This window comes from Camelina sativa, chromosome 2, assembly GCF_030686135.1.
Source record: "Camelina sativa cultivar CO46 ecotype springtype chromosome 2, ASM3068613v1".
Lineage (NCBI taxonomy): Eukaryota > Viridiplantae > Streptophyta > Magnoliopsida > Brassicales > Brassicaceae > Camelina > Camelina sativa.
In genome coordinates this window covers 25,887,275-25,908,196 of record NC_141881.1, presented here as the reverse complement: position 1 = coordinate 25,908,196, position 20,922 = coordinate 25,887,275, and the positions used below count along the sequence as shown (strand labels likewise).

At 38.4% G+C, this 20,922-nt stretch overlaps 1 protein-coding gene and 3 pseudogenes across 2 annotated transcripts; all 4 read right to left on the bottom strand.

The window, feature by feature from the left end:
- Positions 1-9,757: 9,757 nt before the first annotated feature.
- On the bottom strand, positions 9,758-11,128 carry LOC104756032 (putative FBD-associated F-box protein At5g56700; annotated as a pseudogene).
- Positions 11,129-12,580: 1,452 nt separating this feature from the next.
- Positions 12,581-14,034, bottom strand: LOC109127053 (putative FBD-associated F-box protein At5g56700 pseudogene; annotated as a pseudogene).
- Positions 14,035-15,408: 1,374 nt separating this feature from the next.
- On the bottom strand, positions 15,409-17,283 carry LOC109127478 (putative FBD-associated F-box protein At5g56700). The gene is made up of 4 exons (XM_019232266.2): positions 17,124-17,283; positions 16,071-16,985; positions 15,823-15,963; positions 15,409-15,719 (listed from the first exon to the last, which is right to left on the bottom strand). The coding sequence occupies exons 2-4, from the start codon at positions 16,926-16,928 to the stop codon at positions 15,516-15,518; spliced, it is 1,203 nt and encodes a 400-aa protein (XP_019087811.2). The 5' UTR covers positions 16,929-16,985; positions 17,124-17,283; the 3' UTR covers positions 15,409-15,515.
- A 1,890-nt stretch (positions 17,284-19,173) lies between these two features.
- LOC104756021 (putative FBD-associated F-box protein At5g56700) lies at positions 19,174-20,659 on the bottom strand (annotated as a pseudogene). The gene is made up of 3 exons (XR_015574377.1): positions 19,795-20,659; positions 19,567-19,711; positions 19,174-19,478 (listed from the first exon to the last, which is right to left on the bottom strand). The product of XR_015574377.1 is annotated as a putative FBD-associated F-box protein At5g56700 (transcript).
- Between the last annotated feature and the right edge of the window lie 263 nt (positions 20,660-20,922).

Below are 20,922 nucleotides of genomic sequence, written 5' to 3'. Positions count from 1 at the left end.
ACAAAATTCTGGGGACGTGCAGCGTTGTGGTGGACGCAGCTGAAGATGACACGATCACGCATGGGCAAGAAAAAAATTGAGTCATGGGAAAAATTGCAAAAGCACCTACGACTATCTTTTCTTCCACAAAACTACGAACGTACGATGTACACTCATCTACAAAATTTACGACAAGGAGCTCGTACTGTCGATGAATATGCAGATGAATTCTACTTGCTAATCACAAGGAACGAGATTTTTGATAGCGAGGTCCAATTGGTCTCTCGTTTCATTGGTGGGTTGAGACCTCAAATTCAGAACTCATTGACTCAGTTTGATCCTACAACTATTGCGGAGGCTTGATACTAAGATTTTTGTGTCTCCTAGTAGGTTCAATTAACCTTATGCGTTGTAATACTTAAGGTGTCAATCCAGTTGGGAAAGTTTACTATCACTCAAAATGCAATCAAGATGTCACAAGTTAAGCCAATTCAAAGAGTGTTTTTATCTAACAGTCCTAGAATGATCAAAATGCGAAACAGAAGTGAGTCACAGAACTAGAAACAAGAATGCATGACAAGAAGCGAAAGTGAATAAAAACGCAAACGATTCTAAGCATGAACAAACAAAACAGTTCCAAGAATGTAATAAAAATCAGAAAGAAAGAAGTACTGAGAATGGGGTAATTGATGTCGGTGGAGTATCCTAGTCTAAGGAGTGTTTAACATACCACAAGCAAAGTATCCCTAAACAATGAACATCACAACTTAGCTAATCCAATCTCTTAGCAAAAGCTACTCAGACTCAACCACTTCCATACCTAGCTCTCGCTAGAGAAACGTGGTCGAGCAGGCATGCCAAACAAGTTCATTCACGTCAACAAACATCCTAGACAACTAATCTCTTAGGCTAGGAACGTAAGTCTCTGGCACTAGTTGGTCAGACATTTCATCAAACACCTTTTGGGTGCGGAAATGTCTCGAACCTAGTTCCAATTGATCAGAGAGAAACTAGTAATTCTAACTCTAGTTCAGAAGGGAATCATACAATCAAAGCTTAAACACTCTACATCCTAAGATCCTCCACCTAATCTATCCCATCCTCAAGAACTAAAACACTACTCAGATCCGAAAATCATAGTCAAGGATGTAAAAACAGAAATCATTGAAACAAGCATTATTAGGTAGATAAAAATAAAATGAACAACTTTGTAGAAGGAATCAAATGCAAAATCTCAATAATCTCAAAGATATCGGATTACAAGTCTGAGAACGTTTTTTTGGATGCTAGGTTAAAACCTTCTGGGAACGAAAAATGAGATAAAAAGATAAGATGTCTCTGCAAAGACTTAACAAAATGTATATATAGTAGTCCAACATGGAAAGCCCTAAAACTTAAAACGACAAGGTAAAGCGTCGGTTCGGTAATCTCCTGAAGCGTGTGAAACCAAATGTCCTTCTTCCCGACATGTGCGATCGAGTCCGTGTGAGTTGAATGGAATGCAATGTCATCATAGCTCGGATGGAAGGCTGAGGAGCATGGCTTGGACGGAACGGAGATGGTGACAATGGCCCGGACGAAACGGAGATGGTGACCATGGCTCGGACGAAACAGAGATGATGACCATGGCTCGGACGAGACGGAGATGGTGACAATGGCTCGGATGAAACGGAGATGGTGACCATGGCTCAGACGAGATGGAGATGGTGACAATGGCTCGGATGAAACGGAGATGGTGACCGTGGCTCGGACGAGACGGAGATGGTGACAATGGCTCGGACGAGAATGGCTTCCAACGTCTCCTAAATACCTGAAATACTCCAAAATGCACAATGTATGCAAGGATGATGCAAGAGCTCCCTAGACGTGCAAAGTGTACAGAAAGAACTAGAAAATGATGCAAACCAATGAGTTATCCTAGCTAAATGCATGATAAAAATAGGCTAAGAAGAGACAAAATATAGACATATCAACTCCCCCAAACTTACTCTTTGCTTGCCCTCAAGCAATCAATCAAGAATTGAGTATAGAGAAGAGGTGTGAAGATGGAGTTTCAGAACCTAAAACATGCTAAATAAAATAGTTAGAATCAAGGTCCTTGTTTTTAGTTCTATGATGCATGGTGAAGGAACTCTATATTTTTTTCTACACATGCAATCCTATCAATCATTCCCTTTAACATTCATTAACAGAGAACCGTGAATCAAGCTAAGCAATATCGTTGAACTCATTTGGCTAGGGTGAAGGGTTGGAGACTTAGATGGTCTCCTTCTCGAGTGGTTTCATCAATACATGACAAGGTTCTCTTACGAAAATGAGTTGAGCTTAAGAGAAGGCTAAAGGTTGAAACCAACTGATACATACAAGAGCATCGTCCTGTCTACCCAAAGAACATTCCAAACCGAAGTTGGTCCTATCTCTACCCTTCATCAGAAACATCATCTCAAACCCATTCTTTCACTCTTTATACTTGGTCTTAGGAGAAGTTCACTTATTATCATTCTAGCAGATTGGGAAATCTTTATTATCACTATGGTTCTTTTTCTTTTCTTCTAAGACTCTAGACATCATAAGCATTTTTACTTTCTTTTCCTTGTCTAATCTTTTTATTTCATGCCCAGAACCAATTACTCTTTTTACTTCGGTCAACCCAAATCCTTTAATAGACTTGTAAAATTTGAAAGCACATCCCCCTCCTAAAGACTTTCTACCCTTTACTTCCGTTTTACACTTCATTTTTCTGCACAAATCCATACCTAATACCCAAAATCGAGTTCTCACCTAGTCCTACTAGTCCGGATAACACAAACTAGAACTACACAGGATCCTACTCTTGTCGGTTAGAACCTAACACTTTCTAACAAGCTCAACTCGGAAAAAGGCCTGACACTCAAGAATACAATTGGCTTGAAAGAACGGTTGGTTAAGGGTGCGGGGAACTGTTCCAAAGATGGGAATCAGCTACTTGGATTGACAAGGGTGGTAAAAATGTGAAAGACAATCCAAGTATGTATATGGTATCCATGAGTTCAACTTCAATGCATAACAGGATAATTGCAAGTCAGGATTAGGTTCAAGTAGATAAGGAATGATATCAATTCAAAACATGCTTCAATCTTAACTTTTCAGGTTCAATCAACAAGCATCAAAGAACTAAGAACGAGGGCCTTGATCCTATCCTATTGAATTCAGCATGCTAACAAGGTTACAATCATCATCAACCCCTATGCTAAATGCAACAACCCTATATGAATAAACCTAGACTCAATCCTAATGTGCAATTGCAAACTACATGAACACTCTATTTTTGTGGAAATTTTCGAAATTTTTTCAAATTTTTATGGTTTTTCTATGCAAATAGATGGATGCAGACTCAAACATGATATGATGCAAAAATTTGAAATAAGAATCACAAAACACGACATTAGATACATCATCCCCGGCAACGGCGCCAAATTGATACTATGATTTTTGTGTCTCCTAGTAGGTTCAATTAACCTTATGCGTTGTAATACTTAAGGTGTCAATCCAGTTGGGAAAGTTTACTATCACTCAAAATGCAATCAAGATGTCACAAGTTAAGCCAATTCAAAGAGTGTTTTTATCTAACAGTCCTAGAATGATCAAAATGCGAAACAGAAGTGAGTCACAGAACTAGAAACAAGAATGCATGACAAGAAGCGAAAGTGAATAAAAACGCAAACGATTCTAAGCATGAACAAACAAAACAGTTCCAGGAATGTAATAAAAATCAGAAAGAAAGAAGTCCTGAGAATGGGGTAATTGATGTCGGTGGAGTATCCTAGTCTAAGGAGTGTTTAACATACCACAAGCAAAATATCCCTAAACAATGAACATCACAACTTAGCTAATCCAATCTCTTGGCAAAAGCTACTCAGACTCAACCACTTCCATACCTAGCTCTCGCTAGAGAAACGTGGTCGAGCAGGCATGCCAAACAAGTTCATTCACGTCAACAAACATCCTAGACAACTAATCTCTTAGGCTAGGAACGTAAGTCTCTGGCACTAGTTGGTCAGACATTTCATCAAACACCTTTTGGGTGCGGAAATGTCTCGAACCTAGTTCCAATTGATCAGAGAGAAACTAGTAATTCTAACTCTAGTCCAGAAGGGAATCATACAATCAAAGCTTAAACACTCTACATCCTAAGATCCTCCACCTAATCTATCCCATCCTCAAGAACTAACACACTACTCATATCCGAAAATCATAGTCAAGGATGTAAAAACAGAAATCGTTGAAACAAGCATTATTAGGTAGATAAAAATAAGATGAACAACTTTGTAGAAGGAATCAAATGCAAAATCTCAATAATCTCAAAGATATCGGAATACAAGTCTGAGAACGTTTTTTTGGATGCTAGGTTAAAACCTTCTGGGAACGAAAAATGAGATAAAAAAGATAAGATGTCTCTGCAAAGACTTAACAAAATGTATATATAGTAGTCCAACATGGAAAGCCCTAAAACTTAAAACGACAAGGTAAAGCGTCGGTTCGGTAACATCCTGAAGCATGTGAAACCAAATGTCCTTCTTCCCGACATGTGCGATCGAGTCCGTGTGCGTTGAATGGAATGCAATGTCATCATAGCTCGGATGGAAGGCTGAGGAGCATGGCTTGGACGGAACGGAGATGGTGACAATGGCTCGGACGAAACGGAGATGGTGACCATGGCTCGGACGAAACGGAGATGATGACCATGGCTCGGACGAGACGGAGATGGTGACAATGGCTCGGATGAAACGGAGATGGTGACCATGGCTCGGACGAGACGGAGATGGTGACAATGGCTCGGACGAAACGGAGATGGTGACCATGGCTCGGACGAGACGGAGATGGTGACAATGGCTCGGACGAGAATGGCTTCCAACGTCTCCTAAATACCTGAAATACTCCAAAATGCACAATGTATGCAAGGATGATGCAAGAGCTCCCTAGACGTGCAAAGTGTACAGAAAGAACTAGAAAATGATGCAAACCAATGAGTTATCCTAGCTAAATGCATGATAAAAATAGGCTAAGAAGAGACAAAATATAGACATATCAAGGCTCATCGGAGGGCGTTGGCGTTTGAGCAACAATTTAAAGCTAACACAGCTTGGGCTACGACAAATCGCTCACGCAACATAGGAGGATCTAACCTCGATGGAGGGAAAAACCCACACTCTGTTTCAAGGGAGGTTGAGGCTGTCGGAGCAGCGGCAAGTACTGCCACACTGGAAGCTCAACAACCACGACGTTCTTCACGACCTAATGCATTACGTTGTTTTACTTGCGGAGAACCCGGACATCTTATGACGGCGTGTCCCCAGAAAAATCGTTGGGGTTTGCTCATGGAGAATTCAGATGTTGTGTGGGATGAATCAGATGACCCAAGGGGCGATGAGGATAACTTGGAAGAAGAACGAAACGAAGGGGATACTGGAGCCATGCTGGTAGCTCGAGTTTGTTTGGCACCGATGGTTGCGGAAGAGCCTTGGCTTCACACAAATATCTTTCAATCAACTTGTACTATTAAAGGCAAGATATGTCGCTTTGTTATTGATTCAGGGAGTAGCCGTAATGTGGTATCCGAGGAGGCTGTTAAAAAGCTAGGACTACAACGAGAAGTGCATCCGCTGCCATATAAGCTTACATGGCTAAACAAGGGGACTGATATCCGTATTTCACAGCGTGCGCTGGTGTCCTTATCCATTGGCAAGTACTATAAGGACAAATTTTTTTGTGACATTGTTCCCATGGACGTGGGACACTTGATATTGGGAAGACCGTGGCAATACGATCGTGATGTCTCTCATAGTGGCAAGACCAATGTTTACAGTTTTGTCTTTGAAAACAGACGTATTGTATTGATTCCAAATCAAGACAATATCTCTACTCCTCTGGTTCGCCGTGATCAAGACAGTGTGGGAAAGGAGGTCGTGGTCTCTCAGGGAGACAAGGTGTTGTTCTGCTCAGAATCAACCTTTGAGGAGGAGTTTCAAGACACGGGTTTTGTGGTGTTGCTCCTATCGTCGGCTCCATCACTCGATTCTCCGTCGTTGTTGACTCCATGGATTGCGGACTTGCTGACTGAATTTGCTAATGTTTTTCTGGACGAACTCCCTCACAGACTTCCTCCACTTCGTGACATTCAACACCAAATCGACTTTGTACCCAGCGCAGCTCTGCCCAATCGACCGCATTATCGCATGAGTCCTCACGAACATGAGGAGTTGCAACGTCAAGTCGAAGATCTTGTGGCTAAAGGTCACGTTCGTGAGAGTTTGAGTCCTTGCGCAGTTCCAGCTCTCCTTATTCCAAAAAAGGATGGTTCATGGCGCATGTGTGTTGATAGTCGTGCTATTACAAGATCACGGTACGTTATCGTTTCCCTATTCCTCGTTTGGACGATCTGCTTGACCAAATTGGGAGTGCCACAATATTTTCAAAACTTGATTTGAAGAGTGGTTACCATCAAATTCGCATCCGTCCTGGTGATGAATGGAAGACGGCGTTTAAAACTAGAGAAGGTTTGTTTGAGTGGTTGGTGATGCCGTTTGGTCTTTCAAATGCCCCTAGTACTTTCATGAGGGTAATGAATCAAGCTTTGAGACCTTTCATAGGCAAGTTTGTGGTGGTCTACTTTGATGACATTTTAATTTTTAGCTCTTCACTTACGGCACATCAAGATCATCTCCGAGAGGTTTTACTAGTCTTACGTCGAGAGGCATTTTATGTGGCAAGACAGAAATGTGAGCTGGGGGTGGATCGTGTGTTATTTCTTGGCTATGTGGTTTCTTCCGCAGGTTTATCCATGGATTTGGGTAAAGTCGAAGCTATTAAGTCATGGCCGATACCAAAGACGGTGACGGACGTCCGTAGTTTTCATGGGTTAGCATCTTTTTATCGAAGGTTGGTGCCTCATTTTAGTGATGGCTCCGTTAACAGACTGTATGAAGAATGGAAAATTTTTGTGGTCCGCGGCGGCACAAGACGCGTTTGACGTGATCAAGCATAAGTTGACGATCGCGCCAATTTTGATACTTCCTGATTTTGATATGCCGTTTGAGCTCCACTGTGATGCTTCTAAATTGGGGATCGGTGCCGTTTTAAGTCAGCAGTCTCGTCCTGTGGCTTACTTTAGTGAGAAGTTATCCGGTGCTCGTAGTCGTTATAGTACGTACGATGTGGAGTTCTACGCGGTGGTTCAAGCTATCAAGCATTGGCGACACTATCTAGTGCATCGAGAGTTTATTTTATTTACCGATCATGATGCTCTCAAACATCTCGAGAGTCAGGTTAAAGTCTTTTCTCGTCATGCTTCTTGGATTGCGTATTTGCAGCAGTTTACGTTTTCTATTCGTCATAAGGCAGGAAAGTTGAATCGAGTGGCCGATGCGTTGAGTTGTCGCCATACGTTGCTCATGACGTTGCATATAGCGGTTCCGGGCTTTGCGTCCTTTTCGGATCTTTACGAGACATACCCTTTTTCAGTACTATTTTGGCTGATGTCAAGAGTGGAGCACGGAATGATTTTACTATTGCGGATGGGTTTCTTTTTCGTGGGGTTCAACTTTGTGTTCCAGATTGTAGTTTGCGTTTAAAGATGATTGAAGAGTTACATGCGGAGGGGCATGTTGGTCGTGATCGCACGCTTCAGCTTGTGTCCTCGTCTTACTACTGGCCTACTTTACGTCGTGGTATGGAAAGATTTGTGGAACGTTGTCGTGCTTGTCAACTTGCTAAGGGAACGGCTTCATATGCTGGTTTGTACCTTCCTTTACCGGTTCCAACTCAACCTTGGACAGATGTGAGTATGGATTTTGTTTTGGGTTTGCCTCGAACTCAACGTGGTAATGACTCTATTTTTGTGGTCGTGGACCGATTCTCTAAGATGGCTCATTTTGTGCCGTGTAAACGTACTACGGATGCGGTACGTGTTGCTCAGCTTTTCTTTCAAGAGATTTACCGTTTGCATGGTTTACCTACTTCCATTGTTTCTGATCAATACACGAGATTCTTAAGTCATTTTTGGAGGTCACTGTGGAAATTGTTACGTACCAGTCTTGACATGAGTACGGCGTATCACCCGCAAACCAATGGTCAGACAGAGGTGACGAACCGTGCTTTGGGGAATATGTTCCGGTGTCTGGTTGGTGACAATATACGTTCTTGGGAAACTCGTTTGTGTCAGGCTGAGTTTGCGCATAATCATGCGGTTAACCGTAGCTCTGGTTTTAGTCCTTTTGAGATTGTTTACAGTTTGTTGCCGTGGGGTCCTTTGGAGTTGACGGCAGTTCCGGATCCTTGTCGTTTGCATGGATGTGCGGTGGTGTTTGTGGATGCCTTGAAGACTACGCATCAGCAGGCTCGTGAACAGTTGGAACTCTCTTCTCAACGCTACAAGGACAAGGCTGATGTCAAACGGCGGGAGTTAGTCTTTCAACCAGGTGATAAGGTGTGGGTTGTTCTTACTAAGAATCGTATGCCTGCACATGAATACAATAAGCTTTGGTCCTCATATGAAGACTTCTAATGTGTTTAACGTCAAATATCTCTCGAAGTTTCGTGGTGACAATGAAGAACCAGATTCAGAGGCAAATTTTTTTCTACCCGGAGGAACCTGATGCAGCGTATCTTAGGCGTTCGACTTCTATTTCCTTTTTCTCGTTGGGCTTTGTTTACGTTTATGTTTATCTTGGGCTTTACGTTTTGTTTGCTCTGTTTTCAGTCGGTTTACAACCTAGGGTTTTCTTTGCTTCTTTTGTATAAATCTCCTCTTAGCTTCAAGGAGGAAGACATCTTTTATTGAATATTATTCAGAGCTTTAAGCTTCTTTATTTTCTCTTGATTTTCGGCTATTCTTTGAATCAACAATCTTCAAGTTCTGTCCTTTGTTCGGCCATTCTACGAATCAACGAACAAATCGACACACCCTTGTTTCGGTCATTCTTGAGAATCAACGACACAAGGTTCTATCTTAGTTACGCTGCGCCAGATAGGAATCGAGAAATGGTAGGACCTAAACAAAGCTGATAACGTAAATCAGAAAAGCTCGAACCTATAAAAAGGGAGAATGAAGAAGGAGGAGTTGTTGGTTTATCAGAAGTATCGGAATCGCAGAACTTCGTTCTTCTCCGTCGATAACTCTCACTCACACCAATCAAATCACCACCACCATCAGCTGCTTTTGACAAACAAAAAAACCTTCAATGACATTAACATCTGATGGGCCTCTTAATGGGACTAAATATCCAGTGTATTAGTTCAAAATCCAGTCTTATTCATTTATTACAGATTTTTTTTATTGGATTTTAATGTTTTTTTTAAGTGATTTTTACATACAGTTGTTTAGTTTTTTACTAATCTAAAGATAAATTATTTATAACAGAAAAAACATAAATTAATTATATAATTCATAAACTAGTAATGGTCTCTCTAGAGTAAAAAAACCAACGACGAGAGTGATAAGGGACACAGATGTTCTACAACCTGAATTGGTTCTGTTGTTTGCAAAAAAAAAAAGACTTGAGCCGCAAGGCATACACATTCAAATCGTAGAAATTATTATTAGTCATAGAATGATAAGCAAAAATATATAAAAAAATAATATCAGACGAGATGATAGAACTACAATGCACATCTAGTTAAACACACGTTTTGTTCGAAAAGTAATTTGCACATATAATTAACACCCAACAAGACAAAACCTATAAAAAAAACCACAACCTTTGATCATTTTCAAGTCTCTACTGTGGAAAACAGAACATTATCATGGCGATGATTGATGAAGAATTGAAGATTTCACATGAGCAGCATGTTTGGAGATAAAACTCAAGAAATCTCTCTCTTCTAGGTTTCCCTTGTACCCTTTCAACTCGAAAGTTTTTAAATTCTTCAACAAAGATTTAGGAATAGAGCTTTCATCATTATTGCTCCAGCTAACTGGTCCATCATATGCCTCATATCTTAAATATTCTTCCTGAAACTAAAAAGCAAATAAGAGTTAAAACTGCACCATATATATGTCCTTTTGACCACAAAACTGTCAAAAAAAAAAACTTACTTGGAGATTGAGATGGAGGGCTTGCAGTTTAGGAGAATCTTTGAGTAACTGGACAAGTAACTGCGACCAATTATCCTTGCATATAATATCTAGTTTCAAACTTTCAAGCTGATTGAAGGAAATAGCATCAGGATACACAGTGATCTGCACACACATGACAAGAAATTTCAAACTCAAGAAAACCTAATTGATCAGAACTTGAAGTTGACAGATGGGAACATATATTACCTCTGCATTGTTGTACAATGTGAATGAAAGATGTTTGACATATGTAACTGATTTGAGAAGCTTCACATCAATGATTTCTGCATCTTCAAGCTCTGGCATATGCTCAACCAAGTGGGAGATATCACCATCTCTAATATCCCTAAATTTGAAATACCTCAACGAAGGAGTAACTATCACGCATCGTTTAAAAGAATCGTCATAGGGTATATATAAAGATAAACGCTTCAAGGTCGGGACAATGACAACTAAATCTCTCACATTGTCTGTATAGTATCGCTCAATTGTTTGATCTTCCAGAACAGGGCAATGTGATAAAAGCGGTGGAAGAGATTCTTGATTCGAGTATCTCACACTTAGAAGTTGCAAAGTTTTCAAGGAAGGGAGACAAACCATTCCAGGAACATCCACAATAGTCTTGTGGCCGCTAAGTTTCAGTGTCACCAGAGATTTGCAGGTATACAAACTACTGAGCAATGATACATCAGGTACAAAAGAAAAGAAATTGATACTTATCTCACGCACAAAGCGAGAGATTGCGATTCCAACCCACGATCTCAAATCATCAGGTCGAAGTATTCCATGATAAAAACTGATGCGCAAGCTTTCTATGATAGGAGCTCTGTTTAATGATATATTCTTGTCAATAAAATCCCGATATCTTGGATATGGGCCCTCTAAACTATTGCCACGAATTATGTTATCGTAATCATTGTAGTCGAGTTTAGGCGACCACATCCAAAGAAACTTTTATTGTTTCGAGAGAACGCTGGTTGATACAGCAGCTTTTGTTGGAAGAAACGTTAATATCTTCACCAGCAATTCATCAGACAACTCACTTATTTGTGACATATCTACTAAAGACCTTGATTTTTTTGAATTCAGCACTTACTTTACGAGATAGATTATATTATTAGCAATAATGAGAAATTGCTGGGTTAAGCCACAACAGAGGAACAGAACAAAAACCTAGAAAATTTAGAAATCAAGATAAAGTTTTAGACGGGTGCCCTAATCCCCCATCATGTCATAAATATACAGTATATAGATATAGGCAATAATAGTCTTTGCCTTAACTTGACGTAATTAAGGAAAATATATTAACATAAATAAAAGTAAATCTTCTATCCTTCTATCTCTTCATGTCTTATAGAACATTGTCTTTTAGGCCCTAAGAGCATCATGTCAATCCACCGTCTAATATAAAGCTCGAACCTAGCTAGAAGGCGAACGGGGATGAATAAGAAGGAAGTGTTTTGTAAGAAGCTTCCGGATGTGACGGTGTGCGTGATATATAGAACAAGCAAATAGATGGAGCAGATCTATGAATCAGAGGTCCTCAATGAGGAATGAGAGTGAGAGAGAATCAGTAGAACAAGTTTTGTTGGTTTAAATTGGTTTTATTACTCTTCATGATTATATAATTTGTTGTGCTCTTATCATCTGATTTTTTTCTTTTAGTTAATCTTTGCTGGTAAATTGTTGAAAATCGCACATTTACAAAGAAATTATCGTAGGGATGATCAATATAATTAATCCTCAAGTTTTGATAAAGATGTCATGAGTATGTTTGATTGTAGGAACATAATGTATTGAACACGTAAAGAATTAAAAAAAAATTCTCAAACTTAGACGGATTTGGATACCGTCAATCATCCCATATATGACAACATCAAATTTTCGATTTAATCTTAACTTCCTAAAGAAGCATAGCACTGTGTGATTCGGGTTAAGTTAAACCCTTTGAGCTTTCAATCCTGACTTGAGTCGCAAGGTACACACATACATACAATCATTATAATGATGGCAACAAAAGAAATTCCAGATATAGTTAAAGACAAAACCTTTAAAAAATCCACAACCTTTAATAATGACATAAAGTTATCAGAAGCAATCGGAATCGCAGAACTTTGTCGTCGTCTCCATCTAAACAAACTGCTAAGTTCTTCTATAGTGGATGTGTATGTGAACCTCTTCATGAAACTTTTAAATAATCAAAGCACAAAAACTAGCAATGTTTTGAACCAAGCTCTTGGTGTTGTTGTTCGTTACTGTATTTAATCTCTGTTTTGACTGTTGAGCTAAAGCTCAAAATTGAGCTTATATGCAATAACCATACGATAGAATAAATTAACCAGATGAAATAAAATAAAAACATTTCGTTCAGAAACAAGTTCCACATTCAAATTAAAAAATAAAATAAAATAAAAGTACGTACAGAACCTAATCGTTTCTTGGATAACAAAACAAATACGAAACCCCAGCCATAAGACGAACGATTCTTGGATCATTTTCAAGATTCTATTATCGAACATCAAATCTTTGGGGCACGATTGATGTAGATTTCAAGCAACGAGCATGTTTGAAGATAAAACTCAAGAAATCTCTATCTTCTTGTTCCTCACTGTCGTACTCTTTAAACTTGAAAGTCTCAAGACTATTCAAGAAACATGTAGGAACGGAGCCCTGATTATTGCTCCAGCTAGCCGGTTCATACTCCACATTTTTATATCCCTTGAACTGACATTCAAACAAATGAAAAAAGAAGAGTAAACAAAAAAATGAAGAAGAATTAAAATCACAGCAATATACCATATTGAGCTTTAAGCAAAGTAGTTGACGGGGAAACACATACATTATCGACCTCGAGATCGAGGATTCGCAGGTCAGGAGAATCTTTGAGCAAGTTGACAAGTAACATTGACCAATTCTGGCAGCATATATATAGCTTCAAATTTTCAAGCCGACTGAAGACAATACCATCGGGATACACGGTCTGCACCAGAAATGACGAGAAGGCAATAACAAAGGATTTAAAAAACTCAAGACCATATGATTTAGTTTTCTAAGTAAAAATAGTGATGGAAACATGTTACCTCTCCTCCAGTGTTGAATTCTACGCGAAATGTTAGACGTTTGACAGCTGTGATTGATTTGAGAAACATTTTATTATTTTTCTCAGTAGCCTCCATTACCGTGATATTTGCCTCTTCCAGCTCTGGCATATGCTCAATCAAATAAGAGATACTTTCCCTATCATCGCAAACTTGGAAATACTTTAACGAAGGGGTAATTATCACATACTCATCATCTTCAGGACATCCTTCCTCTGTAAATAAAGTTAAACGCTGCAAGGATGGGACACTAATAACTAAATTTCCCACATTGTCTTTGTATTCTCGGTAAATAAGCAGATGCTGAAGAACAGGGCAATGTGATAGAAGCAGCCGAAGAGAATCTTCATTCGAGTATGTCACACGTCGAAGATCCAAAGTTTTCAAGCAAGGGAGACAAACCGTTGGAGAAACATCCACAAGAATGTTCTTGCCTTCAAGTTTCAAAGTCACGAGCGATGTGCAAGAATACAAACTACACGGAAATAAAACCTGAGAATCACCCCAGACATGAAAATGGCTGATACTTAGCTCACGCACTCGGCGAGAAACTGCAATTCCAACCCACGATTTCAAATCTTCAGGTTGAAGTAATTCTAAAGTAAACCTGAGGTGCAAGATTTCTATGATAGGAGCTCTGTGTAATGGTAGATACTTATCAATAAAATCCCTATATCTCTGGAATCCAGTCCCTAAATCACCATAAACGTCATCGTAATCATCGTACTCGATTTTAGGCAACCACAACCAAAGGAACTGCCACTGTTTCGAGAGAAGGCTGGTTGATACAGCAACTTTTGTTGGAAGAAACGTTAGTATCTTCACAAGCAATTCTTCAGACAAGTCACTGATTCTAGCCATATCTTTCACAAACCTACAAGATACTCTCACTGAGTCAGACTCTACAAAACTTGGGGTTTTCTTACCCTGATAACAAAACAAAAATAAACAAATCACAAGAAACGCACCATAAGACAACCAAACAAATTAGTAGAAAAGTGAAAACAAAGCCAAAAGAGGAACAGAACCAAAATAAACAAACCTAGGATGATAGATAGACAATAGATTAAACCCTGAAAACAAAAAAACAAAAAAAAAAAACACACCATAAGACAACAAGATTTGTCGGAAGCCAACTAAACAAATTAGTAGAAAACCCTAAAAATTTGTCGGAACTCAACCAAACAAATTAGTAGAAAACCCTAAAAATTTCAGGTGATTGACTTAGAGTGGGAGCGACTAAAAGAACTCTATACCCTTTTCAACTCTGAATTGACAAGAGTGTTTTGAGAGCTAACAACCGAGAAAGGGTAAGGATCTATCATCTATAACATGAATCTACAAAGAGAGGAAGAAGAAAGAACAAGTAGTAGGTTGTTTACCAGCAGTAATTGTAGGAATCGCAGAACTTTGCAGTCGGTCACTTTCTTCTCAGACTTCCTTTCCTAATGGTTTAATATATAAATAAAAGAACCTATAGTGACATGATGACCTGATGGGTTTGTTACTGGGCCAGTCTTCTTCCAGTGAAACTCTTTCTGAGTGCATAGTGTATAATTGTATATAGATTTATTAAGGTACAAATAAATTGTAGTTTTTTTCCATGTAAATGTGATTTTACACTGAATAATCCTCAATCCAAAACTTTACTCGTAATTTTTTTGTGGAGATATTCCAATAATTCGAACTTTTTGGCTAGAAATTTCATTCCTCTGCCATGCATTAACAGCTCTGTAACTTATCATCCAAATTTTAAAACAAACGAGACGAGCCAAAGGTATCAGCTATGGCAGAGAATTTGGCAAGTTCATCTTCTTCATTTTACAGACGTTGTTGACATTTACAATCCTAAACGGAATTGGGTTGGATCCGTCATTGGACACCCTAATAAAGGTCAAAGATATAACAGCAAATTCCAAATGGAATGATAAAACAGAGGAATTAAAATGATTTCTTTTTTGGCTTGAATCAACAACACACACTAACTTGACTACTTGAGAGTTGAAACTGTAATGTGAACTGACGGGTCTCGCTTGTTAAGTTTTTCCAAACGTGATTCTCTCTCTGTTATCTTCTACCGAAGAAGAAAGTGACCCTGTAGAACATCATGTGTTAGTTGTCTTTCGCTATTGGAAAGAGGCTTGAGTCGCAAGGCACACACATTTACAAATTGTGGAAATTAACTAGACGATAAAAAAGGAAAAAAAAAGAGAGAGAGAGAGGATAGAACCAAGAACATGACCAAGAAGGCTCAAAGCAAATTATTCCACATTTAGTCAAACAAAACAAACCTTAAAAAATCCTTTAAACAAATACAATGACTCATTTTAGGGAGCATAATAACATCATAGGTGCACGATTGAGGTAGATTTCAAGCAACAAGAATGTTTGAAGATAAAACTCAAAAAATCCCTATCTTCTGGTTTCTCACTGACGTACCCTTCAAACTTGAAAGTTTCAAGACTACTGGAGAAACATTTAGGAACGGAGGCGTGGTGGTTATCGCTCCAGCCAACCGGTTCATACTTCTGATAACAGAATGGAAGGTACTGAAATTAAAAGGAAAATGAAAAAGAAAAGAGTTATAAAATCACACCAACACACCATAATGTGCTTTACCGCAAAGTTGTTTTAAGACGTAGAAATACTTACATCATCGAGCAAGAGATTGAGGATTTTCAGGTTAGGAGAATCTTTGAGCAACTGGACAAGTAACTTTGACCAATTCTCGCTGCATATACGTAGCTTCAATTTTTTAAGCTGTTTGAAGACAATACCATCACGATACACAGTCTGCAGCAGAAATGACGACAAGGGAAATAACAAAGGATTTAATAAACTCAAGACAATATGATTTAGTGTTCTAAGTGAAAACTTGTGGACAGATGGAAACATGTTACCTCTTCTCCACTCTTGTATCCTACGCGAAATGAAAGACGTTTGACAGCTGTGATTGATTTGAGAAGCATTTCAGTATCTTTCCCATTATCTAGCATTACACTGATATCTGCCTCTTCTAGCTCGGGCATATGCTCAATCATATAGGAGCTATTACCTCCATAACCATGAACACTGAGAAACTTCAAAGAAGGGGTAACTATCTCATACCCATCATAAGAACAAAATCGGTTTATATTTAAAGTTAAACGCTGCAAGGATGGCACAATAATAACCACCGCTGTCAAATCGTCATAGTCCTCTCGGTTAATAATCAGATCTTCAAGAACAGGGCAACATGATAGAAGCAGTCGAAGAGAATCATTGTTTGAGTATAAAACACCCAGAAGTTCCAAATTTTTCAAGGAAGGGAGACAAACGGTTGGAGGAACATCCACAAGAATATCCTGGCCGTCAAGTTTCAGTGTCACGAGCGAGTTGCATGAATACAAACAACAGGGCAATGATACAAAAGGTTGCATTTCGGTATAATATAAATCGATACTTAGCTCACGCAGACAGCGAGAAACTGCAGTTCCAACCCACGAATCCAAATCCTCAGGTTGAATTGCTCCAGGAAAGGAGCAAAGGACCAAGCTTTCGATGATAGGGGCTTTGTGTAATGGAAGATTCTTGGCAATAAAATCTCTCAGGCATGCAGACTTTGAAGGAGTAGTAAAGCTGAACTCGAGTTTGGGCGACCACATCCAAAGATATTTCCACTGTTTGGACAAAAGGCTAGTGGATACGGCTTCTTCTGTTGGAAGAAACGATAATATCTTGACAAGCAATTCATCAGACAAGTCACTGATTTTGGCCATATCTTTTACAAACCCTAAGATACTGTCAAACTCTACAGATCTTGGGGTTTCCTGACCCTGAACAAAAGAAAAAAAAAACAAATCACAAGAAACACAGCATAAGACAACAAGATTTGTCGGAAGCCAAACCATACAATGATACAAATTAGTAGAAAAGTGAAAACAAAGCCACAACAGAGAACCGAAAAACAAAACCTAGAAATTTCAGTTGATTGACTTAGTGGAGGCTCCCGTAGAATTGCAAAGCCATTTCAACTCTGAGTAAGAGCGAGTGTTTGTGAGCTAATTAAGAATCGAGAGAGGGTAAGATGAATCGACAAAGACTCAAAGAGAATGGTGTGGACCGATAGTGTTCATGATGAGACTGTTTGGCTTCCCCTTTAATAATGACAATTAATATTGATGGGCCTCGAACTGGGCCAGTCTTCTTATGAATTTCTTTTAGTTTTCACCAAGTGAAGCTGGAGCAGAGGAAACAGAGGTCCACCAAGATTCGTGTTATGCACGTAAAAGAAATCTTCTCCCTTGTCACTGTTGCTGAAATCCCTGCAGAAGGACTCAATGGACTTGGCAGTAAAGGTTAATAAAGAGGATGATTGAGAGATTCACACTAGAACAAGTTTTGTTGGTTTTTTACTTTTGTTGCTGTGATTGAATTAAAAGTCCTGACCTTTCACTTCTTTCTTTCTTTGTAGTGCGACTTGACTTTGCTAATGGAGACGAATGGTATGGTTATATATATACCTTATATGACATAACTTATCCAAACTTGAGACATAAGGCACAAGTTTTGTTCGAAATCAAGTTCCACATTAAAATAAAGACATTATTGTTCATGGATAACAAAACAAATACAAAACCTATAGTACGACGACTCTTGAATCATTTTTCAAGTTTCAATTGTGGAACATAACATCATACGTTCAAGATTGATGTGGATGTCAAGCAACGACCATGTTTGAAAATAAAACTCAAGAAATCCCTATCTTCTGGCTCCTCGCTGTCGTACCCATCATACTTAAAATAATCAAGACTATCCAACAAACATTCGGGAACGGAGCCCTGATTATAAACGCTCCAGCTAGCCGGATCATACTGCCCATATGATTTGAACTGATATTATAAAAATGAAAAAGAAGAGTTAAAATCAACACAATTCTCCATCATATTGTGCATAGAATGTTGAATAGAAAGAAAATGAAAATTTGGTGTGATTTTAACTCTTCTTTGCATATTGCATATAAAAATGAAAAAAGAAGAGTTAAAAACACATTTAATTTTTGCATAGAATGTTGAAAACATCAATTACAAGTTACAATGAAACAAAAAAAAATTTGCTAAAACATCAAGGAATGAGTAATTTCTTTTATTTGCATGATTCCTCTGTGGTTTTAGGTAATCATTGGTTGGGTTGAATCTTTTGTTTAATCTGTATGGAAAGTTGAAAAGGAGTATGAGACGATTCTAAAGAAGACATTACAGACTATTTGTTTGCTCTGTATTGAGTTAGAAACAAACTGCTAAGTTCTTCTATAGTGGATGCGTATGTGAACCTCTTCATCTTCAACATATAGTAACAAGCTCTTGGTGTTGTTGTTTGTTACTATGTTGGTCTCTGTTTTGACTGTTGAGCTAAAGCTCAAAATTTGAGCTTATATGACATAACCAGACTATAGAATAAATTAAAAGACAATTTTCAATATTTCTTATATACCATGTAATATATAATTAACAACAACATAATCGCCTTTGGCCCTTTGCCCTCCCCTACCTCTTGTAACACGTAATTTTTTCATTAGTATAAGCCATCACAGATCATAGCATTTATGGTTGACAAAAAAAAAAGAAAAGATCATAACATTAATGATATGCATAAATTTAAATCAATGCAATATGGTGACTAGGGCTTCAAGTTAAACAAAAGCTAACTTTAGATTTCAAAGGTATAGACGTTGTCAAACCAAAAAAGATGAATACAAATTTTAGTAGTCATAAGAGATTACTGATCCTACTGGTTTGATCTTACACTTAGATGTGTGAGCTTGCTCTTTCTTGGGTGAGCTTCCGCTTTGGTGGAAGAGACCGTCTACAACACTTGTATCTAAGTGTTTAGATGGATATTGTATGAAAACATTGTAATTACCTTTTTCTTCCAAAGTTTGAAGAACACTTGCGACGACCTCTTTATCTTTTTTTGTTTTGTTTTGTGCAACTGATATATCTTATAAGGAGTAAGGACAGTATCTTGTGACAAGAAGGCACAATTTTTGTTTGAAAGCAATTTCCACATCTATAGAGTTAAACAACCAGAAACATTCTTAAACGAATACAATGACTCTTTTAAGGGAGCATAACATGCATGGATCATCCGTGCAAGATTGATGTAGATTTCAAGCAACGAGCATGTTTGGAGATAAAACTCAAGAAATCCGTCTCTTCTTGTCTTCCCTTGTACCCTTCAAACTTGAAAGTTTCAAGACTCTTCAAAAACCATTCTGGAACGGAGCTGTCCCAGCTAACCGGTTTATAACCCACAAAACGTGACTTACTCTGAGATTAAACATTAAAAACTAAAGAGTTAAAACTACACCACATTGTGCTTTTAGAACTATACAAAACAATCAACGAAGAAACTTACATCATCAACAATGAGATTGAGGATTTGCAGATTAATTAGGAGAATCTTTGAGTAACTGGACAAGTAACTTTGACCAGTCATCGTTGCATATAAACAGCTCTAACTTTTCAAGCTGACTAAAGACAATACCTTCACGATACACAGTCTGCACACATCACACACACATAATAAACAAAGGATTCAAACTCAAGAGAATATAATAATGTGAGATTGAAAACAAAGACTTACATTTTCCGCAGAGTTGAATGCTACGCGTAATGAGAGACGTCTGGAAGATGTAACTGATTCGAGAAGATCTTGAGGATTTCTCAGAACAATGATATTTGCCTCTTCCAGCTCTGGCATATGGTCAATAGAATAGGAGAAGCCTTTACAATAACAATCTTCAACTTTGTAATCCTCAAAGTTGAAATACTTCAAAGAAGGTGTGACTATGATACTCGCACCAATAGAACATGTCGAGTCTATATGTACAGATAAACGCTTCAAGGAAGGGACATTAACAACTAACCCTAGCAAGTTGTCATATCCAACTCGATGAATAAACAAATCTTCAAGAACAGGACAACTTTGTAGAAGACAATCTTGATTTAAGTATCTCACATGTCGAAGCTCCAAGGTTTTTAAGGAAGGGAGACAAACCGTGCGAGGAACATCCACAACAATCTTGAAGCCTTCGAGTTTCAAAGTGACTAGAGACTTGCAAGTATACAAACTACTTGGGAATAACACTTCAGGTTCTTTATAGAAAGGTAAATAGCTGATAACGACGAGAAACTGCGAGTCCAACCCACGATTCGAAATCCTTACTTTGAAGTGATCTAAGACGTACCCTGACGCGCAAGCTTTCTATGATGTAAGCTATGTAGAATGGCAGATTCTTGTTGATAAAATACTGACAAAGGTATGAAGATTTTGAAAGATTGAAATCATTAATGGTGTTAGGGTAATCATCGAACTCGAGTTTAGGCGACCACTTCCAAAGAAACTTCCACCGTTTGGACAAAACGCTAGTTGATACAGCAACTTTTGTTGGAAGATACGATAATATCATAATCAGCAATTTATCAGACAAGTCGCTGATGTTGGCCATATTTTTGTTAGAAACAGACTAAAAGGATTTTTCAGAAACCAAACCGAAACCAAGCGAAAACAAAGCCACAACAGAGGAACAGAACAAAAACCTAGAAGGAAGTCGCTTATAAATATAAAAACCTTTGGTGGGCTTTAGGCCTAGGTGAAGCTCTATCAATTAGTACTACCTCATTATTGAAAGGAAGATATAAAGGTTTAATTACATTATTAGGAAGGACTTACTAATATGATACCAATGTATTTTTAATTTTATTCTTATGT